A 24,669-nucleotide genomic window follows, 5' to 3' on the forward strand; every position below is an offset into this window, starting at 1 on the left:
CAGCAACATTAGCATTAAGCCTGTTGAGTTCCATAAATGATGATATGATAGGTATGGCGTGATGTCTCTGGATAACTAGAAGTACATTGAACAGGCACGACTATGAGACTCTGCACACTGATCTTTGCTCTCAGATGATTAAACAGGATATATGTATTCTAGTTGAAGCGTTTGGTGCAGACAGTCAACTGTAAAATACGATGTTTAATTCTGCATTTTGCAGGCAAAAAAAGACTTTAATTGTTCATTGACACTTCAATGAATGCTTGAAAAAAAAATCGTATTTTATTCATTAGTCCAGCTCTAATAATGAGTACAGTCTGATGCCCAAAAAACTTCAAATTCAGCTAAAGCAAGTTAGATAAATAGACTGGGGCTCTTCCAAAGTGTCTTTTTTAGTATTAAACTGGTCCCTCGTGCTTCCACAGACACAGTGGGAATTTGTGTGTTTCTTGTTTTAACTGTCACTTTAGAGCTGTCTAATATTTGCTTCAGCTGACCTTTTAGAATGTGTTTCTATACAGAATGAGGACAATGGATTTCTGTCATTATTTCTATTGAATTTGCATTTAGAAGGGATTTCTTCATATTCAGTATGAACAGGAGGAACAGTCACACTGACCATTAACCTTTTCATTGTACATGTGGGCATAGGAATATTGTATAAGATAGACTTGAAAAAATGTGAACCTATCCAGTGATAGGTGGTGAAAGCACTGAAAGTTCTAAATTCTCTAAACATTCCTGACTCTTTTTTTTCTCCAGGTTTGCCCCTGCTGGTCCAGAGGACCATCGCAAGGACCATCATCCTCCAGGAGAGTATTGGTAAGGGGCGTTTCGGAGAGGTGTGGCGAGGTAAATGGCGTGGTGAGGAGGTGGCCGTGAAGATCTTCTCCTCCCGTGAGGAGCGCTCCTGGTTCCGGGAGGCTGAGATTTACCAGACGGTGATGTTGAGACATGAGAACATTCTGGGCTTCATCGCTGCCGACAACAAAGGTGAGTCATCTACAGAAGAGTCTGAGAGGCTGAACTGAGATAATACCACACATCCCACAGCAAGGAAGAATATAATATAAATCCAACTAGAGCCTGTTAGAAGAACTTAACTTAAGAAATGAATGTAAGTATGATGAACAACTGGAGTTACACAATTGCCAGGCTAATTAAAGTGCTATCAAAGAATATAGTTTGATTAAAGCTTATCAATTCCATACACTGTAAATTAGATTGTAATCATCTACAAATGACAACCAGGGCTGCTTTAATTACTAGTGAACTTTAAACTGTCAGAAAAGAAAAGCTTTTGGTTACCAGGGTAACCCCAGTTCTTTGAAAACCGGGGATGGGATCGCACTATGGGAAGCACATTCTGATGTGTCCAATCATGGAAGCTCCAGCACCACCGTGTCTGTCAGAAAACCAATCATGTTGAGTTGCATGAATCAGCCTGTCCCTTTTATTAAGGTTTGTGGCGCCCCACACCACATTCTCAAGCATATTTCTTCCACATGCAAGCAGGGCAACGTTGTGAGATACTTCCCTCGGTTACCCTGGTAACCAAGAGTTCTCTTTCAAACCTCGCTCGGTATCTCACCCGTGGCTCAAGATGTGGCCCGCTTCCATATTGCATGCTCCGAAGCCTATAACACCTCAGCCCTGTAGGGTCTACACCACAAGCCCTCCTCATGGACTGGCACATTAACATGGACCCACACCCAGGACTGTCCAGTAAAGATGCTGTCCAGGCAGTCAATCTGAATAAATGTGTGTAAGGAACTAGCAGCAGCACAGAAATGTCTTTGAACAGGGCCATGTGGTGGTCATACCCATGGTGGAATGAGCCTGTAGGTTCTTAAGGTGGCTGCAGTCCATGACTCTCATAATCCAGAATTATAGCCTCCACCACCCAGTGTGACAGGGCAGTGGTGAGAAGGGGCCCAAGATACAAAAAGCTGGTTAGTCTTTTTAAACTTCTTAGTTCTGTCCAAATAGATGCTTTAGGCTCTTACGGGACCCAGTGAATTAAGCCGCCTCTCACTCTCCTCTGGAGAAAGCAGTGGATGAAAGGCAGGTGTGGGGCAGTTTTAAGAGGACCCGCTAACCTCAGGCATAAAAGCAGGGTTGGGACACAATACCACCTTCAAAGACTGCACAGACGGTGCTTGTAATTTAGTTGTCCTTTTGGCTGATGTCAGAGCAAGAAAAAGGATAATTTTCAGAGAGTGCAACTTGTATCAAAGGCAACCCTGATAGTGCCTCCAATAGAATAGGGCTCCCTTCATACACTTCCTTTCAGAGAATACTGTCCACTTGAAATCACAGCTAAACAAACTTCAATGGTGGAAAAACCTTTACTGTTGTCCAGTACATCCTGTAGGAAGTATAATACATGTGGAACAGAACTCTGGAACAAAATCTCTCAGATATATATCACTTACCATCATACAAGGAACTTAAGTCCAGAACTGGATGTAAAGGAACATCTCTTTTTTCAGAATGAGGAAATACTGGGAGTAGAAGCCCCAATATCATTTCCTCCTCCAGCACAATTCAAATTGCCTTTCAGCTGAAGAGAGAAGACATTTCACCAAACTCTCAAAGGCCTGGCCTTAACTTGATGTCCTTAACCTTGCTGCTACCAGCGTTCCCCATAGCTGAGGTGTCCAAACTATTCCATAAAGGTTCATGTGGCTGCAGGTTTTCATTCCAACCAAGCAGGAGCACACCAGGCTTGACTCATTTAATCAACTGATCTCAGTCTTCTGACAGTTGATTGGTTGAATCGTGTGCTCTTGATTGGGTAGAACAAAAACCTGCGGACCCATGAACCCTTTATGGAATAGTTTGGACATGTCTGCCTATAGAGGATGTGGTCCTTGCTATAGCTAGGCAGCTAGCAGCAGTGATGGATGCACAGCTCAACTTGATGTGCTAACTTGTTCTATAAGCAGTTATACATTTGCAGTCAGACTATTATCAGCTGATTCACTTTATCAGACCTCAGCACACATGCAGCCACATAAGTAACATATAGAAGAGGAAGAGTGTGAGGTGGTTTTGGGGTGAGGAGGGTGTGAAAGCAAAAAAGATCAACCATGTTTGTGACTGTGAAGATTATTGGTTTATTGGTTTATTTGCACATTTGTAATTAAAAGTCAGAGAAAAATAGTCAATTCAAAATAAAACACAGGTGAGGTAGAAACCCACTAAGGGCTTATATTAAAACCTTACCTATAAGAGATAAAACACAATAAGAATGCAAATTAGAATTTAAAAAAAATACCTAAATAATATTACGTACTAACAATGTAAAATATAACAAAACAAAACAGCAAGTTACATACAAAAAATCACAAAACTTTACAAAGAAGGAGAATCTCTTGTCATCACAGCATTTTTGAGTTTCATTTTGTATCTGAGCAAAGACAAAGCATCAGTAAGTAAGTGCACATTTCTAATCAATACTTATTATTGTAATTGTAAAAAGAAAATGTCATAAGCGATGAACATAATTCTAGTATTAGCCATGGTAACAGCTTTACGCTCCGCCTCATCAGGGTTAAACTAAAGCTGTGTTGAATATGTGTGTAATCCTCAATGAAAAGGTGAATATAACATTACTGTGCAAAACTCCACTTCTTTCTATATGAGCTCTTTGTGACACCAGAGAAGATAAATAAAGGATCACATCATGTTGTGTAAAGGGTTCAAGGTCTCTGTATGCAGGATGACACCACCAGTAGCTGAGGTCACTTTATCTCCTGAGCTCCCGGTTCATTTGAAATTCACAAGGTGGATAAGAAAGAAACCAGAGCTAAAAGGCAACGACGTGTTGTTAGCTACACTGCTACAGCAGGGTCAGCCCTGTAAACACACACAAGCCTGGAAATGACTTACTGAGGTTTGAGCTTCTGACCCTGTTTCTCATTGGTTTGGAACGACTGAACCAAATTACAGGTGTGACATGTTATGTTTTTATGTTAAAAACCAAATCAGCTCCCAGAACCTTCTACTCCCACTAATAAGACTGAGGCTGTCATACTGTTTAATCCCAGGATCATTATACATTATTTTAGAGATTGTTTATTGTTTATAGTATTTAATGATTGTTTATTATATATAGTATTTTATTTTATTTTAGTCTATGTTTTATCACTTATTACAAGAATACTGTTGTGTCAATTTAGATTTTCCCCCTAGGGGGGATCAATAACGTTATCCTTACCCTAACTTTCACTTTTCATTATTGTTATCAGCCTCAGGAATCCAGTTTCACGCCTGGAAAAGCAGAATATAGACATAACAACCTCCATATCTCCCTCTTCTTCCTCTGTGTGTGTGTAGATAACGGGACATGGACTCAGCTGTGGTTGGTGTCAGACTACCATGAACACGGCTCCCTGTTTGATTACCTGAACCGCTACACCGTCACCGTGGAGGGCATGATCAAACTGTCTCTGTCCACAGCCAGCGGCCTCGCCCACCTCCACATGGAGATAGTGGGAACGCAAGGTGAGACACACACACACACACACAATTTATTCATTCATAGTTTTACACTCTAGTTTTTCTTTTAGATTTTGTTGTAAAATCAAAATATAAAACCCAAAAATTGCAAATGGTAGAAAATAGAAGAAGTTTAAAAAATGTTCAGATATAAATTTCCTCAAGAAGAAAAAAAATCTGAACTTTGTTGAACCAACAAGCGTCTCATTTTTTAAGCCTGTTGAATGCTGTTGTTCACTTCCTGTCACAACAGGTATTGTTCACAGCATAAAACTACAAAGCCAACAGACAGACACAGATAGATGTGGACAGATTCACTCTCTGCACCACAAATGGAGGTGAAGAACAAGTTGGAAACCTGTCAGCTCGAGTCAAATTTAACGGTTTCTACTGATCTTGTATGCGCAGAAAAGAGTGTCGGAAGAAAATCAGAGAAACTGAAGTGTCTGTAAGAGTGGAATCAGGCCGAGCTGTTCCACACAGAGGCAGAGCTTGTCGTTTAATGCCTGCGGAGAAAAGACACAAACACTTCAGCAATCAAAGGCCGCTTTTTAAGTTTTAGAACTTAGAACGAGAAAAAGTGTAGAGGAGCTACATAACAAACACACATCATCTGCCTTTTTTTTTTAGCTCTGGGTGTAAAAAGGATGGATTGCAGGCATCGATTGATGGGAGATGTTTCAATGCTACTTTGCATCAATTGATTTTCGGTCAATACCTTAAAGTTATCGAGTACTGATACCCAGCCCTAATGATCTACATGATGTTGGATTTTAATCAGTAGGGCTCATGTCAGTACAACAGGCCAGTTTCCCAAATGCTAAGTTTAAATTCAATTATATTAAATCTATATTTTAAATGGGTTCAAAACAAGCTGTGTAAAATAATTCATTAAAATGCTCACATGTGATTTATTTTCCACATTTGAGCCTTTTATGTAAAAATATAAAGCTCATAGACATAAAGCTCAGTTCTTGTTATCAGTGTTCAGTGAGTGCAGGGCTTCAGTTGAATGTATGACTCTCTCTTTCTCTCCCAGGTAAGCCAGCTATCGCTCACAGAGACCTGAAGTCAAAGAACATCCTGGTGAAGAAGAACGGGACCTGCTGCATCGCCGACCTGGGTCTCGCCGTCCGCCACGACTCAGCCACCGACACCATCGACATCGCTCCCAACCACAGAGTGGGAACCAAAAGGTGAGAGCACGCTGCACAGAATGCTCTCCGGGGTTCTATCAGGAGGCTCTGTGGGCTATCTGTCACTCTGACACTAGTGTCCTTTTGGGATAAAGTCACTCCTGCTCTGCTGTGGAGGCAGCTGTGATGTTGTCACTGTGAGCAAATAGAGCCATGTTTCACAGCACGTCTCAGAGGCGCCTCGCTGAATTGAGGATGTAAATAAAGGGAAACCAAAGCGTTTGAGTGTCAGCCGTCGCCGCAGACTTTACAAGTGCGGCGACTCATAAGACTGGAAGAAGCGAGTGTGTTTCAGTTCAGCTCTATCAGGATTTCATCTGTCAAATCAATCACCTTGTCACTTTGTAGCTGAACCGGCTAATCCAGAGGATGGAAACAGTGTCAGCTGGTGCTCAAGCATCAGAGACCTCGGGGCGTCATGAACCTTGAAATGAATCCTCTGCTTCAACTTCATCTTTCAATTGACTTTATATAAAATCATCTTGCCAGGCATTTCCTTCAGGGCGTCCACAGTGTAGCCTTGAGTCTTTACTTCCTCCTTCTTGTGTAACTCAAACACGTATTGGGCGGGAGAGTGGAGAGCAAACATGATCTTACAGGAAACTTATGGGATGTGTGACTAGATGAGGGATGTTCCTGTATATTGGTTTTATCACAGACTGCAGCTGAAATGATTCATTATTTAGTCAATTGAAAGTTATTCTGCAACCATTTTGATAATCAATGAAGTCCTTTTGAGATAAACACTTGACTCTTCTTCTACGAACAGTAATAGTGTGAAGTGTGACTGTTGTAGAAAACATTGAATGCCGTGATGCTTTGGTCGTTTACCAAATGTTAGTTAAACAGGGAGAAATATTACATTTGTTAGGGACTATTTTCAGCAGCGGATTAATCCACATTCAGTGTTCTACTGGGTATTTCTGGAAGGAAGGAGGAGTAAGATATACGAGGCTTTGATACACACACAATACCTGTCGTCTTCATATAGTATTTGTAAGAAATAGGAAAAATACAGATTTTTTTTTTTATGTTAAGTTTGAGACACAGACACTTTGATGCATTTAAGTAACATCCAGTTGACTGCTAAACAATTTCAGGGTTCCAGCACAGTATGGAAAGTGTGGAATCTGTAGTAAGTGCCAGGTCTGGATAAATGTGAAACAAAGAAGATGGAAAATATGTGTTTTGTAAAATATAAAATATCAGAAATTGTTCAAATAAAACCCAAATAGATCTATCATACAAGCAGAGTGTTTTTCATGGTGTTTGGAGCAGGAAGCCAGCACAGCCAAAAAGTTAACCAGTGTGTGAGAGAGCAACAGCCTGACCACAACTAGTAATAAACCCACTAACACGATGGGTGCATGCTGTGCATCGTATGTACAACAATCTGCTCATTATTTGGCATGTTGTAAGTTTTGTACTAGAGACACAAAGATGCCCCAAAAATCATGGACCTCACAGCTGCTGAGTCACAGAAAGCTGTCAAACCGTAACGTAAGACTTCCTCTCTTTCTCCTCTACACTACAGGTGGCTTCTCACTTTCTCCTTGTACGTCTCAGTCTAAACATCTTATTCTGTTATGTAGACGTGTGTCATTGTAAGGGTTGTAAAGATAGACCAGCACATCTTCAATCCCATTCTGCTTCTCTTAGTTTTCTTTTTCTTGTTCATGTCTTTTTTTTTTTTTTTTTTTTAATTCCTCTCTGCCTGTTCTGTTGTGCAGTGGCGCGATGCTGCGGGTATATCAGAGTATCAGAGCGCCACTAAATGATTCAGTAAGCTCGGGGTCAGTGGAGACAGAAGCTCCAGTCTTGGCTCAAATCCACCTTACATATTGATGATCAGATCCCGCAAAGTTCCACCAAAGTCTGACCTCAAAGTTTGATCAGACTAACCACTGACACTTATCTGTGAAACCCTGCTAGATTGTTTTAGTAACCATGGTTACCCTTGCAGGGTATAGGAACATTCATTTAGATGAACAGTTTAATAAGAAATGCCTCTTGTTCAAACTCAGAGAGACAGTTTATCTCAAGATGCTTCACATTAGTTTAAAAGCATGATAGACTGAAGGTTATAAATAATACCAAATGATGCTGAGACTCTGCTTTAATTTAACACAGTGCTCATCAAAAGCCACTCTAACATTGAGCTGGGAAGGAAGTGAACTGTGTGTGTTTGTTTGAATGTAGATTTAGATTAAAGGCATTTTTAAATTCAATACACTGGCTCACTTGTGTCAGGCACAGAATCACTAAATGTTATGATGAAATGATTAGAATCGGGTTAGAGTTACATCATTACACTATCTCTAAATTCTTCTCGAGTTCCCATCGCAAGTATTGATGAAGGTGTTCTGTTTCTATCTCAGTGGTTTCCTCTGCTCATTTATCTGAAGCAGCAGCAGTTTACAAAACCAAGGCCATCTCTTCATTATTTATAGAGAGCTCTCTTTATGCTGAGTGTGAGACTTACGTGATTGCACTGTTGAATCTGTCATTACAGAACATTAGGGGGGTGTGTGTGTGTGTGTGTGTGTGTTTGGGATGTTTTGTGGTCATTTTGCAGCACCATGCTGTTATTGTCACATAATCTGATCAGGACAGCCACAGTGAGTCACAGTGTGTGTGTGTGTGTGTGTGTGTGTGTGTGTGTGATGGGTCTTAATCACAGTGTGGCACTTTGTAAATTGGAGGCTTTAGATTCATCACCAATATTTGATGAAGGGATTTTATTAATTTAAGGGAAGGTGTGTTTACTCTGGGTAAAAATGAGCTGCTGTTTTATAGATTGGTAAATAATATTTTACTGTCACTAAGGCCAGGGTCAGACCGGACGCGGAAGCGCCGCGATTAGCTGTGAAGCGCCGAGGAGCAGAGCCATTTAGTTTCGGCGCCCATGTTAACCAATGGTGTCGTTCACATAGGAAGCACCGTGGCACTCTGCCCTGCTGCCGGCGCGTGCAGCGATCGTTTCGGCGTCTGGTCTATTTTCTCCGCGTGCCACGGCCGAATTTGTCTAGCCGGGCAGGAAGTCTACAAAGCAACGACGAGAGAATCCGGTCAATTTAAAAAAATAAAGCATTTCAAAATAACTATAACTATTTTTCAATAATTAAACATCCCATTTGACGAATGCGGTGCGTGTGTGTGTGTCTAATCAGAGCACGAGATGAACACACACGTACAAGATTTACACACACACACACACACACACACACACACACACACACACACACACACACACACACACACAAGAGAGAGAGAGGGACACAGAGTGGGCTGGTCATACACACGCAAACAGAGACAGTGAGAAAAAACAGCTCCAAGTGTGACAGAGGAGCAGAGCTGCTTGCTGACCGCCGCGGAAAAATACGCTTCTGGTGTGAACTGAAGGCCTGTGGCACGCGTGAGAATTTCTGATCGCGGCGCTTCCGCGCCCGGTCTGAACCTGCAACTAACTGTTATTATCAGCTGATCTGCTACTAGATTTATCAATAAGTGTTTTTGCTTTGTCAATCCTCAGAGAACAGTGAAAAATGGATGACAAGTTGACATTTCCAGAAGTCTTGTTTCGTCTTATCCACATTTTAGAGACAGGAGTCATCAGATTTTTGGAAAAATGATTAATAATCAATAAAAAACAACTTTGAATCAATCATTAAAAATCAGTATTATTGCAAAAGAGCTGCGCATTTCCTTCAACTTGCACATTTTAAAAATCATCAGTCAAATTTCATACAATTCATTTTCCAAATGGCTTATCCTCTTTAGAGGGTTGTGGAGGGGCTGGAGCCAATCCCAGCTGTCATTGGGCGAGAGGTCACCAGTCCATCACAGGGCTAACATAGAGTAGACTGACCATCATGAGGAGAACATACAAACTCCTCACTCTTTATCATATTTTAGAAGGATGATAATTGTGTGATGCAGTTATTTAAGCTCATATTTGTCCTCTCGTTTCCTGTCTGCCTCTACTCCTCCATCATCTGCCCAATAATAGCAAACAAAATGCCCCAATAAAATCTTTAAAACTTGAATCATAACGCATCAATTTAAACACCAGAAACAAAAACAACAGACATTATAGATCAATATACAGTCATACAGCGTGATTAAAAGTCAACTTTGATCAGCTGCTGCTCTTCAGCATACATTCAACATTAAATTGAGCAGTGACAGATGTGAGAGGTTTGATGAATATGAATGTCAGTAATTGTGGGTGCTGTTGTATCAAACATAACAAAGATGAAAAACAGATGATGACATTTCAGCCACAGGAATTTCTTCCTTCTTTCTTTCTTTGATGTAGCTAAAAAAAAAACAATCAGGTAACCTTCACGTTCCTCCATCAAACTGCTGCTGCTATCACTGTGATTCTTGCTGTGTGCATGATGGCAGCATGATATGACAAGAAGAGGAACAATCAGTCAAATAATGTTCAGTTACTGTTTCTAGGTTTAAATATGACTCTTTTCACACCATGCACCACTTCATAGAAAGCAGTAGAGTGATATAGAAGTATAGACTTAAACATTATAGAACTGCACACCAACATGTTAGCTTGTGTTACCAACGTGTCATTTTAAAGCCAGGAGAAGCTCAGTATTTGTGTGTTTATATGAGTAACAGAAATGTGACACAACATGCTCGTCTGTGTACTTACAACATCAATCAGCCACAGTAGAAAAAAAATGACTTCATCAGCATGAAACGCTCTCTTAACTCTCCCATTATCTCTGTGCTCAGGTATATGGCTCCAGAGGTGCTGGACGACTCCATAAACATGAAACACTTTGAGTCTTTCAAGCGAGCTGACATCTACGCCATGGGGCTGGTCTTCTGGGAGATAGCCAGCCGCTGCTCTATGGGAGGTGAGGATCAAACGAGAAGGGACACAGGGCGGTAAATCACCGGGTGAATGAAGGAGGGAGGCTGACAGATTAACGGAGGCGGTGATGGATGAATGAAGCAAGAGTTAATTATAGGACTATTGATGCAGCAGTATCTGCATGGATGGAGGGAAGGAGGCATGATCAGACACACTGATACACGTAGCATGCACAAACATCTCAGTGTTAATTAAGCCCATATATTTTGTATCAGGCATTCACGAGGACTACCAGCTGCCCTACTATGACCTGGTCCAGTCAGATCCATCAGTAGAGGAGATGAGGAAGGTGGTGTGTGAGCAGAAGCTTCGACCCAACATTCCCAACCGCTGGCAGAGCTGTGAGGTAGGACAACTGACACCATGTGTGACTTTAACATGTTTGATGTTTTCTGTCATTATTTTCACCATAATGGAATCAAAGAGGAGATGAATGCATCTGTTTTTACCTTCTGTATATATGTAACACACTCCATAACTCCAGCTGGTTTACAATAAACCAGTAGTTGCCTGCAGTAAGTATCAGCTAACTACTTGTGTGAAATGACATGATTTGCTGCGTTGTTTCCCTGAAGTGAAAATAAAACCAGAAAAACTCACATTCCCAGCATTCATTTCAAATTCAGATGTAAACATGTTGTTTAGGCGTCCAGTGTTCTGTCTCCTTCACACTTATCTAGCAGTAAGTCTGAACCTCGCAGGCCCCACAGTCTTACTCAATAACACCACTGAGTCATATGACACGCACGCACGCACACACACACACACACACACACACACACACACACACACACACACACACACACACACACACACACACACACACACACACACACACACACACACACACACACACACACACTCTCTCATTCCCACACTCCCCAGAGAGGAAGCAACCACTCAGTTTGTGGGATGAGAGAGAGCATGTGTGTTGTAACAACGGCAAGTCTCAGGTTTCAGTTTCAACCATTGCACAAACACACACACACACACACACACACACACACACACACACACACACACACACACACACACACACACACACACACACACACACACACACACACACACACACACACATCAACACACACACATCAATAATTCAGTTTGTGTGTGCGTGTGTGTGTAGGCAGGGACGTGGAGTTTGGAGTGTCTGCAGATCTTTTATTTATTTATTTTTTGTAAATGTCAACCCCTTGAAGTCATTATACTGTTTTTTTGCTGGCAAAGCAGTAATTGCACAATATGTCTGCATTCCATTAGAGCTTTCTATGAGACATTTTTTAGGGGTTAAAGCACACACAGACACAGAACAAATGACTGGCAGCTCCATTGTTCTCAGTGAAGATGAGATACGATACCCACCAGTGGCTACAGACCAACACATGTGGCAAAACTCACAGTTATATAGTGTAAATCCAGCAGAATACACAAGTAAAGCTCTGCCGTGTCTCCCTCTGATACAATGAGGAGAGAGAGGCAGATTGGAGACGCTCACACAATGACACACAAACTCCAGCCTGCTGCAGCTGTTTGATTAACAGAATTAACAGATTGAATCACATCTGCACCTGAAAAACAGCAAAAGCTGCAGTAACTCTGAACTTAAGTGTTTAGTCTAGGCCTGTCACAATAATAATGATATTATCAGCATCAACATGTCTATATATGGACTTATCATATGATACATGGACATGACCTTGATCATTATTTTGACCTCAATATTGCCACACTTCACATTAGCAGCTAAGAGGCTATTCATGTCACAAAAAGATATGTTTTGATTGGTGTATAGTCACCTGAAAATAACACATATATGTATATATGAGACATTGTTTCAGTGTTACTACTGTCAGTCAGCCACTGTGTAGCCTCATACAGTCCAGAATGAACAGTCTATTCATCCATCCGTTGCCAACTATTGAATTCATCACCAACTATTTTGTTGCAAGACACTAACCAGTAACAACCAGGATCATTATATACACTTCCACACATTCACAAGAACACAGCAAAACATTTAGTCTACATGGTAGAAATGTCTTATTGAGAAAGTTACAGAGTTTTCTATCTTAGCAGCCCCAGCCTCTCATATAAATCTCACTCAAACACAAATCTTAAAGAGCCAATTCAATATATCAACTTCAGTCCAGCAAAATAAATCAGGATTTTTCAATTGGGTTTTTTTCCAAACAAACAATTCCTACAGTCACTGTGTAAAGAGCAATGCAATCCATCCTCACCAACACCAACATCACACAAAACACACACATACAAAGCTTGAGCCATTTTCTGACATTTTATTGACAATGGAGACAATACAGATCAATAATGACAACGATCATTAGTAGCAGCCCTACAGTCAGACCACGGACAGTTGAAGCTTAATGAGCTGATTGGATTAAAGGCTGTTTTTTTTAGCTTTTCAACAGATATGTGGATTTACATCAATGGATATTAAGAAGTTGTTACATTTTAAATTGTGTTAATTAATACACATAAATGACTGATGTGAGGACACAAATGAATCTTTAATATGCGTTTTTCCCCCCCATGTGACAGCTGCCAGACTGTTAAAATACCTCATTCATTTCTGTGACTGCTCTGCCTCGTAGAGCTAGACAGATATGTGTGTATGCAGGACTTTGTTGTATTATTGCAGTTTTCAGGTTGCAGCATGGTGGCCGTCTCCAGCTCTCATCAGTTTAGTTTGAGTCAGACTGGTCTACCGTCTCCACCACTCAGCTGTTCAAACTAGCCTTTCTTTTAAAAAAAATAACACTCTCTCATAAGCAGCCAAGTCTGCTGCCCACGCACACTTCTTTAAGCTGGATATAAAAGAACAGACTCACATTCTGTTGTATAATGTGACCTCAGGTCGTTGCAGCTTTGCCACGTAGAGTACTTGTCTGCAGCATCCAGACATCTGTCATATTTATGATCTGGAAGGAAGAATCTGTCCATTTTTATACACAAGGCTTCTGTATAGCATGGCAGTCACATATCCATACCTCTACCTGAATAGAGTCTAAAGCAGAGGTGTTAAACGCAGTTTAGTTGAAGGTCCACATACAGGGCTATTTGATCTCAAGTGGGCAAGACAGGTAAACCCGTAATAACCTATAGATAATATACAATATATTAGAGCCAGATTGATACATCGGTTAACCCATATCATCAGCTGATATATATTGTCTTATCTGAACCAATACTTATTTTTAAGTTAGATAGGCAACATTGTATGTGTATCCTTTTTCTTAATTCAAGTTAAATGCATATATATATTTTTGTTGTATGTGATTTATTATATATAGTCATTTATAGTGAAGTCATTTTATACTTTAAATATAGTTAAACTGTAAAATATCATGCCTCCATTATATATCTTTGTCACAAGTGTTACATAAAAAATGTGATTTTTAAGTACGTATTCTGTGTATATAAGATAATCAGCTGATGTATCGATATTGGCATTTTTTCCCTAATATTGGCCCCAAAAATCCAGTATCAGTCAGGCCCTGTAATATATATATTATAGCTTTACTATAATAAACCGTCCTTTTACTTATGAAAAAAAAAACAATATTATGTCTCAGTATTTTCAGATTATTTTGCACAGAAGTTGCAGATTGCTGTTTAGTATATGAATGGTTTAAATATGACCACAATATGTATTCGTAGGTATTCTGGTCAGGATGGAAAAAAACCTCTGAAGCAGCAGAAACATTGGAATTACTTTTCTGCTTTTCTGCAATGTTCATACTTTGTAAGGTTATCTAGTGGGCCAGATTGGACTCCTTGGTGGGCCGGTTCTTGCCCGCAAGCCATATGTTTGACACTTAGAGAAAGTGCCCCCAGAATGTGAGCTAATGAGACCTTTGTGAGCCAAAGGCAGCATCTTAACGTGGAAACATGTGCTTTGTTCTTCTGTCCAACTTAACACATTGACTTTGTTGTGTTGAGATGAGATGTTTAAAGAATGCAGGTTTTATGTCACTGCTGTCTGAATAGAACAGTGATGATGATGGTTAGCTTACATTGCTTACCAGTGTATTTTTCTCATCAAGGATAAACATCCAACACTTTGCTTAGAAATGATATAAAAAGATGTTCCTCATCATGACTGATTGTCATAATCATCCAGTTCAGACAGAGTATCGCTGCACTCTCTCCTTTATTCATACAGCACTGTTGTTGTCTGGCAATAAACACAGAAATGTCTACATATCCTCACACAAAGAGTCACACATCTCACTCATTGTCACACAGCAGTGAGTCGTGATAAATCAAACACTTCAACAATGATACCTAAATAAGCAGACAGGTTTCAGCATGTTAAAGCTTGTGTTTGGAGATGTGATGGAGAGAGAAAGAAAATGAATTTGATAGATGATATTTTTTTGATACATTCTCTGAAGTTTTTATTGTGTATGTCGCTAAGAAAACAAGTTTGACCTATAGAAAGAACAATGTCTCAGTGAGCTAGCAGACTTAAGCAGAGATTTACAGTAAATATAATCAGTGGCTGTCATGTTAAATAATAGGCTTCTAAGAATAGCATGTACTGTGCTGCAGTCTTAGTAAACTGCAGACTAAAGACCTTCAAATGTAACAAAGTGGGTTAATTGTCATGGCCAACTTGTTCTGGCTCGTTAGGATATTTAATTTAGTCTCAGACAAACACAGAAAGGGACAAACTAAATAATAAGTATGTAATCAAACAGCATCCATCATATGAGGTAATGCAGATAGTCTTTTTAAGGAATCTTTTCTTCCTTCATATACATTAGAATATATATATATATATATATATATATATATATAGATAACTACATACAATGCATACATATATACGTTTTTGTTGACATTGTCAGGAAGGAAATTGTACTTAATGGTGTTCCATCTTGTCCACATTAGTATACATTAGCGGGACAAAATATTAGGAACATTTTTCAATATAACACATCAGTACACACTCCCATCAGCCACTATGACATCATTAATAAACAGAAAGTAGAATGATCTCCTTTCTGACAATGGTAACAAAAACTGAAGATGTATATGTATGGAACCCTAACCCATACATATACATACATAAGTGATGCCAGTGTATATATACAGTATATATGCGTGTATGTACGTGAGTCACATACATACAGTGTATACACATAGTGACAGTAGAAAAACAGAATATAAATGATGTTTAGTTATACTACTTGTACTGCAGTGTTGAAATGATGAGGAGCAAGAAACAACATTATTGTGTTTGTGCAGTGACTGACTAACTTAGGCAGGTCATACTGTTGCACTTTAGAGTATATTGATTTTAGTTTAAGACACACAAGCACAGGTGTAATGCTCTGATATTTAGTTGCACTACAGTGTGTGTGGAGCAGTTCTACATGCTTGTGTAATACCTGCACTTCAAATGATCCGAATTAGAGAAGCATGCAAGAGGGGATGAATAATAGCAGGTTTTTATTCTTCTCTCTTACTTCTCTCTCCTGCTCTTCTACAAATCAACAGTAACTACTCAAATGAGACTCAAGGGGATCTAAAGTGGAACTATTTGAGGATCCAGAATCACTCCTTAGAGTCAAGTCTGGTGCAGTTGTTCCTCTGTGTTGCTGTTCAAGACGTCAGGTTTCACAGTGACCTTCCCAAGATGGATTTCTTTTTTCTTTTTCTTTTTTCAGTTGTCTTGACATTTTACTATTCTGCCTGTAAGTCATGATGGCAGATAAAAGGTGTGTGTGTGTGAAGTCGGCACTAATCCACCCAATGAATGGAGGAGTGGAATGTGTCGATCCTTCTTTAATGAGCACTGTAGGAAGTTCCACAGATGGAGCAGCACCATCTTACCAGGCAGACGCTAGGAGAGACTGAGACACACACTAGACACGTTGACTCATACATACCAGATGCTGTTTGCAGCCCTGCCAACAGAGACATGAAGGAATTAGTGTAAACTCTGGATCCACAAACACTATTTCAACCTTGGCAGCGTCTAGCCGGACGTCGCCACGTTAGAGAGGCGGGAGTCATATTTCCCAGAAAACACAAGATAAAATGGAACAGTGATTACACTGGATGAGCTTTGAAAAGTTACACAACACTGAAGTTAGAATGGGAAACTACAATTACATAGATAGAGACAGGAAATGAAATAGAAAAAGTAAAGGCACCCTCTTTTGAAAGATGGTTACTTTGCACTCAGCTGAGCTTTGACCAATCACAGCAAATGTATCACAAAGTCAATAAGTAAAGGCACACTGTGGCTCTGTGCTTTGTTCATATATGTCAAACAGGACTGAATATGCCCATATCTAGTTGTGTACGTCCATTTTTAATACAGAATAAGTCTGCATGTATAAGTGTGATGTTAACATAATGATACATCCACATGTTGTAATGACTCATCTAATGTAGAAGTGGGAAGAAGCTAAAATGACCCCATGAGGTTTAGAAGCACATTTGTGTGTGATTAGTTTTATTGTGTTTTAACTGAAGAAGGTTCTGATCCAGACTGACTTTAACAAGAGCCAGATTAGAGAAATGATCAGGCTTTACAAATACATAAAGATCAGTATTTCATCAATCAATTAAACTTTATTTATATAGCAGCTTTCATACAGGTTAGTGTAGTTCAAAGAGCTTTACAAAAATTGAGACCACATGAGAAAATAAGAATGACATTTTTTTTTAAATTTAAATAAAATAATAAATAAATAAGTAAAATAAAAGAGAAAAGGTTATTAAAAATGAGAGAAAAAACTAGGTTCATGTAGATTAAAAAGGCAGGTTTTAAGTCTTCCAGCTGTTAAGTCCTCAGACAGTAATGTAATAACTAATGTGTCCTATAAGAAGCATGGTTTAACATATAAAAGGACTAAGAATGGAAGAGTGTGCCCCCTCTATTGAACATACTAAGGATATAAACAGACTCAATGCTGTCTTAATTCTACGTTGTAATGAAGTCATATTAAACTGTGTCTTCTCTTCTCTCTGCAGGCGTTGAGGGTGATGGCAAAGATAATGAGGGAGTGCTGGTATGCCAACGGGGCCGCAAGGCTCACTGCGCTCCGAATCAAGAAGACCCTCTCTCAACTCAGCCAACAGGAGGGAATCAAAATGTAGACACAACTACCAAACACACACACACACCCACACACACACCTCTGACTGACATCCATATCGTTAGCATTACAACATTATTATCTTCATCATTATTATTATTATTATTATTATTATTATTATTATTATTCATCGATTGTTCCTCCCCTTTGGTTTGGAAGGGAAGTGAAGACTTTATTCCCCTCGTATTCTTCTTTTCTTTTCTTTTTTTTTTTTCTTGTCCCCCGATTTCATTTGACAAACTGATGAGTCCTGCACCTAAAACTGAAGAGCAGTGTGTGTACGGAGTGTGTGTCTCGCACCGTGCTCACAAACACACAATGAATGGGTGCATAAACGGATGGATGCATGGATTGGATGGATGGATCGATCTTGATGAAGGGAATATGAGAGGCATTAAAGGAAGCCTCCGCTCATTATCCTCCATCTTCTACTCATCACATGAAGTCTGTGAAAGACCCATCGAGGCTACTAGTATCCATCTCAAGTCTCGCCTCCACCGCTCATCACACACTCGACCAATAAGAGCTCAGACCTCATCAGGTAAACTAAAGACCAGAGAGGCAGCTGGGAATCACCTAGGAGACCTCCGAGCTGCCTCACATCTTCATTATCACGCCCTCATTTGTATATTAGCATTTCATCCTTCACTTCAGAGTCAAGCTACTCTTGGGCAGGGCTGCACGTCTCTCATGTCCTTTTTTTGAATAATCTTTAATAAAGGAATATTCACATTTCCTCTAATTCTAAAGACAAAATATCACTATCTGATATCTAGAAAACATAACAGCAACATACTGTATGTTTTATAATGAATGGAACTATGAGCACTGCTCCCACAGCATTGATGTCATGTTTTTAAGCTAATTGTTAAATGAGTTTGGCATTTCACTGATTGACACTGCTGGCCTTTTGCAATTGAAGTGGTTTTTATTTTATAAAAAAAAAATCAGTGAGTATTATAATTCTAATAATTATCCAAAGCAAAGATAAGCTGTAAGGAATAACTACTGATAACTAATGTTAAAATTCAAATATCACTGAAGTATTTCACTTTAAAAAGCATTTATCTGGATGCATTTGAATATTTTTAATTAAAAAAAAAAATTAAGTTCCAATACCAAACTTTTAATATTCTGTGTTCAAAGAAAGACAAGTTCAGATGAGTGTCTTTAAAATGTAAATGTATTAAATAAATTAACCAGATGAATTTAGACAGAATGTAATATATTTTTCTTATATATGATATAATTCATCTTTAAATTTCAGCTCAGTTGTGGTTCAACTTTACATTTAGAAATTCAGTTATGTAAAAAGTTCAAATAGTTCTGGCTTGTTTTGGCTTCTATAGAAATGGAGTGAATACATCAGTAGAATTCATTGAAAGAATGAATGAACTGTTTCTCTTTTTTGGCTTGAGAATGAAATGACATGCAGTGTGTTTTTAAAAATATATGAAAGTAAGAGTTATTTTCTTTGTTACAGTTCAGCTACTAGAACGAGGTCAGGTGTATTTGACCCAATCCTTTTAATCACCAAGCTAACAATGACTCATGATTGATAGTATTCAGAGTAAAGATTATTTAAGAAATGGTATATTTGGATGTTGGCTGCAGCCCTGCTCTCCAGTCATATAACAGTAGCACTGGGGACTGAAGTGAGGAGCTGGGAGTTATGGGATGGTCTGTAAGCTAGCCTGTGGGGTCCAGACCCTGCTGGGTCCAGACATACGTTGGCTTCATCTGTTCTTCATCTAGTCGAGTTGTGTGCAGAATCTCTCATCTCTGCAACACCTTTGCACCTTTTTTTTCTTTAGTTATTTCCCCGTCTCCCCTCGTATTATCAGGGAGTCGGACAGGTCAGTTTAATTTATTGTGTTTTTTTTTAGTTTTTTTTTTTAATTTTCTGGTGGCAGGGGATCGTTTTTGCAAAACTAAACTGGACATGATTACCTCATTCATTTTTGGTGAACATGCTGCAACATATGCAATATACAGTAGATAAATGTGTCTATTGTCTATTTTCTATACTCCGCTCTGCTAAAACCACAAACAGCAACAACAACAACAACAACAACACCAACAACAATCAGCTGCCACCATGCCTTCCTAGCCAGCTGTTACCGGAAAGTGCCAGTGCTTTAAAACACCCAACTCCTCTCATGTCGGCTGCCGTGGAGTGTTTGTTTCTCGCTTGTATGCAGCTCTGTGTGCGTGCGTGCGTGCGTGCGTGCGTGTGTCAGAGGAAGCCTGCAGGAGCCCTGCCGAGCAAACAGCAGCTCGTACTATGCACACCCAAGAAGTAGGGATGGAAAGCAAGGAGGGACACACGGCACGCACTGCACAGCACCCACAATCCAGCCGACTCTGGTGCCATTTCGTCAACCCAACCTCCCCCCCCCCCCCCGAACACCCGACCACCTCAGCAACAACTCATTGTACAGCTTGTCCTCACAGTGGACTGAGTCTGGAACCTGAGCTTCAGCACCTCAAACTGTCTTTAGTTGGAGAAACGTTGCCACACAAAGCTCACGGCGGCTTTCAAAAAGAGACACAAAGACTTGTAAGCATTACTGATGTTGCCCTATAAATGTAAAAAACGTTTTGGATTTCTGATTTTCGTTCCTTCGTGTGTTTTGTGCAGCAGCGCAACTCAACCTTTCAAGCATTTTCTTCTCTGTAGGATAATCAACAAAAAAAACAGTGAGGTACATTCATTTAAATATAGCAAACGGATATTTACTAAGCCATAGGTTTTCCAGGTTATTTTTTTCCTCTTTTTGTTTTTTTTTTGTTTTCTTTTTTTTGTGGCGAGGTCTTTTTCTACGAGAATGTACATTTATGAAAAACAAAAGATGACGAAAAAATGCTTAAAATGGACAATTTTGTCATTTCAGCTTAGCAAGCCTTAAGGGACCAACGCATAAGAGCCAGGATCTGCTCTTATTTTTCTTTTTTCCGTTTTTTTTAAAGAAAAAATATAAATATATATACATATATATATATAAGTGATGATATATATAAGTGATGATGATCTATCTAAAGGACAAAACAAATATACTGTATGTAGCACCTGATTTAACAGTTTGTTTCAGTGTGTTTGTCCTGTTGCCAATATTGCCATACATCTAAACCCATTCCACTGATTTTACACATTTACTTGTGTTTAAGTTCCATCTGAAGCACTTGTAATATACACAGGTCAGAACTAAATGCAGAAGTAGTTACAGTTGAGTAGAGTTAAACTCAATATTTGATCCATCCAGTAAATAATATCTCCCAGAGTCTCTTGATTGTTCAGCAATAAGTGCACTTCTGAACCAGCGCAGGGTTTAACTGTGTGGCAATTTGGATGTCGACGAGTCCGTCTGTCTCCATCGTTTTTTCGTTATGGATACATAATGTATTGATGTGCTGCTACTTAGTTGTCCGCCTTGCTTTTCTGAGTCGAGGTGAGAGCTGCCGTTGGATGTAAATATCCTCAGATTGCCTAAATCTGATCATTCTGTGCCATGTTGCTCCGACGCAAATCAAGCCCATCGACATTTTGGCAGGCAGTCCTCAGATTTTGCTGAAGTATGTGAAGAGTTGTTATCAGCCAGCATCCATGGAAGTGCAGAGTCACACCCCCTCCCACTCCAGCAGCAGCTGCCGGGGTCTTCATTTAGAAAATGGAAAGCTGAAGCCTCTGTGGACCGTGGTTGAAAACCACTGTGCCAGTCCATCACCGGGCATCTGAGGAGCTCCTTCTCAAGTCCCATTGATGCCCACACAGAAAATGAACCCATTTCTTCCACTGTAAGCCCGAGTGTAGAGAGGAGGGATTTGTTTAGTAAAAGATGCTTGTTCTTCATAAACCCCCAGATAAAGCCTTTATAGCAACTGATGATGTAATCATGTCAATGTGCAAACTTCTAAATGCATTTTTGAACACAATTCACAGATAATGTGTAACTTAGTTTCTGTGACTTGAAGACACCACCTGCTGCTCATTTATTGCTGCAAGTGATCAAAAATGTTCATCAGCCAGAAGGACTGTAAGCAGACCTTTTGACTGTAAGGAGACTGTTTTGTCTATTTGAAAGAAACAAGTGTGAAGATATTCAAACTTTTAATGAAAGCTTTTAGACGCGTCTCCTCATTAATCAATGCTGTTGCATTTAGTTAAAGAACAGATGTTCTCCCACTTTGAGCCTGGTTCTGTCTGAGGTTTCTTCCTGTTAAAAGGGAGTTTTTTCTTGTGGGAATGTTGGGTCTCTTTAAAATTAAAACCTGAAGAGTTCGGTTTAGATCCTGCTCTATGTGTAAAGTGCCTTGAGATGACTTTGTTGTGATTTGGCGCTATACAAATAAAGATTGATTGAACATGACAAAAGTAAAATAGAAACATTTTGATAGCAATATCTTATAACTAAAAAATGTACAAAAAAATGAAAGAGCTATTTTGGTGATAATTACATAGTCAGTTGTTATAGAGCCTAGTCAGCAATTATTTGTCGTCTTTTAAGAAAATTGAGTTAAGTTTTAAAAAACCAAAATTGTCAAAATGCAGACAGTTTGATGTGATGTTCCCACCCGTGTAGTTCCACTGTTCAGAGTTGTCCTCGTGAATGAAGTCTCTTAAATATGTAGAAATGGTCGACGGTGGCAGAAGTGACCTTGTAAATATCACTAAACAAAAAGCAGATGAAAGATGAAAGCTATCCTAATATTTGAAGAAAGTCAAGTTGGATATTGCTGCTATATGAAATTCAAAAAGGGTGACAAACTATGCTGAATTAAATGTTTTAATGTGTTTGAAGAAATTAAAAAAAAAAAAAGAAGTGGTCAAGCTAAGTAGGGCCAACTGGGGCTTGCCAGGGAAGACCAGGGCCAAGGATTTCTCTTTCTAAGCCATGTGGGTTTTGAGGGGACAGGATGGGGACAGGATGGGGGGGGGGGTTGCGGTGGTGGTGCAGGAATCTCTACATTTTTCAAATATCAAAAGTATCCCTTTAAGTAAGCCCTGGCTAGCCCTGCTGGGCCTTTTGGGTGGGATTGAGAGTGTAAAGTATGTGTATTCCATTAGCAATGTCATTCTCTGGGACAATAGCAACAACAAAAGCTCAACTCAACAGCACCTCTGGTATGCCTCTACTAGGACAACCTTCTTTCTGTCTTAAAGTCACCAGCAGCCTTGTACTTTTCTTTTCAAAACCCAAGATGACTTAACTGTAAAAAGACATTTTTTTGCACCCAGCTATTCCTCTCTTGTGGTCTTTATACAGCAACTTTTCTGTCTTTGATTCTATCTTGCCTTTTTCTCTTGTCATTCCATGTTCTCTAATCGACTTACAGATATATCTCCTAGCTACAAGGGCCACGCTTCACTGCAGCCGGTTCCCTGGCTTCACAGCTCCATTACCGGGAGAATCCATTCACATTCATCCCCGACCTTCTTTTATTCCTCTAAACTCTGATCCTAAAGCTCTGGTACGCTTGAAATGAACGAATTTGTGCAAAGCGTCATTCCGAAAACAAACAGGAAACACTTTGGAGCGGTGTCTCAAAGGTATTAGTGGTGTTGCACAATGAAAAGTGAGGGATGTCTTCTGACGGCCGTTGGGAACAGCCATAAAGTCTTTGACTTGACGTAGTCGGGACGACAATTCAGACGAACGTGTTGGTTTCAAGCGTACCTCTGCCTTTAGTGTTGAGACTGTACAGTAGTGTTCATAAAGGGTCTGTCCCTGCATTTGTCTGGAGGTTTGGAATCAAATCTGTAAAACTAGTTTTTTTTCCTTCTCTTCTTTGTGGGTTGTTTGGGTCTTGTAAATTTTATTCCAGAACCATTTTAAAATCAGACTTCTAAAAGAGAAACCTGCTGTACCTCGTCTTTGAGAACCTTACCTTGCTTTCTCTCTCCTTAGCTCAGGTTAAAGGGGGGGGGGGGGGGGGTTCACTGTTGATATGCAGCCACGTTGCAATCTCAAACCTCGGTTCACCAGTCAACCCGGTTAAAAAGGTGGTGGATGCACGCAGCGATGTGACCGAGCCGTTTAGTGACTCAAACCTAAAGAAAGAGATGCTCTCTGGTGAAACACGTAGCCTTTTTAACGCTGTGCTTTCGAAGCCGAGAGAGGTACAACATGAGCCGTGCTTTTTTTCCTGCTCTGTGTGCGTTGATAGAGGGCCAAAACAGGGAGGGGACATTAACTATGCCAGCAGCTCTACCGCTTCAACCACGCACTGAGAAAATTCCCACAGCTGTGAATGTATCGGCCCTCCCGAGAGTCTCCAACCAATCCGAGCACAACCCGCGTTAACTCAGCCCAAAGGTCGCAGCAGCAGCTTCCTAAGCAACGCAAATATCCTCCGCACGGGTTCCTTTCTATCTGTCTCGTTATGCAAATTCCGGACCAATAGCGTCTGCCCACTCAGTCCCACTGGATCACACAGGTTACAAATCGACCTATCTATGCTAGCATGATCCACACACTGTGACGAGGGCCGTGTTCAGAACTGAAACGGTTAGGGTTATTTATCAACTCCTCCCTTCATGGTTTCCCTCCGTTGACTCAGAGATGTAAGTTGCTCTCTGCTGAAGCATCCGCAGCGGTAACAAAAAGCCCAGGAAAGTGGTTTGGGTCACCAAAGGTCTCAGAGTTAGCGCGGTTAAAGCATTTTTTCCCCCCCCACACTCTGGTCGGACGCTGCAGTGAGGCCTTTGTAGCAACAAGGGTAGCAGAAAGCTTTATCTTGTTTTATTTGGTGCCTAAGTTTGACAAGACTTCTTTTTACTTTTCACCTCGAATGACAAGACTGCATGTGATTGTGTGTCGGCGTTGATGTCTGCATTATCTGCTTTATAGATGTCATCCAAAAGCTGAAAAGTATCTTTAAAAAAAAGCATAATTAACATATTAAAAAGGTCACTTAATCAAAAAGAAAATACCTC

At 40.0% G+C, this 24,669-nt stretch overlaps 1 protein-coding gene across 1 annotated transcript in view; it reads left to right on the forward strand.

Moving 5' to 3' along the window:
* tgfbr1b (transforming growth factor, beta receptor 1 b) overlaps positions 1–24,317 on the forward strand; it is a 71,089-nt gene extending 46,772 nt beyond the window's left edge. The window contains exons 4-9 of the mRNA XM_062441896.1: positions 766–996; positions 4,345–4,512; positions 5,546–5,702; positions 10,458–10,582; positions 10,815–10,945; positions 17,611–24,317. Coding sequence (XP_062297880.1) covers positions 766–996; positions 4,345–4,512; positions 5,546–5,702; positions 10,458–10,582; positions 10,815–10,945; positions 17,611–17,736 — 938 coding nt within the window. The 3' untranslated portion in view covers positions 17,737–24,317. The remainder of the gene's footprint in view (positions 1–765; positions 997–4,344; positions 4,513–5,545; positions 5,703–10,457; positions 10,583–10,814; positions 10,946–17,610) is intronic.
* Positions 24,318–24,669: the final 352 nt, after the last annotated feature.

The sequence above is a fragment of the Scomber scombrus genome, chromosome 20 (genome assembly GCF_963691925.1).
Source record: "Scomber scombrus chromosome 20, fScoSco1.1, whole genome shotgun sequence".
Lineage (NCBI taxonomy): Eukaryota > Metazoa > Chordata > Actinopteri > Scombriformes > Scombridae > Scomber > Scomber scombrus.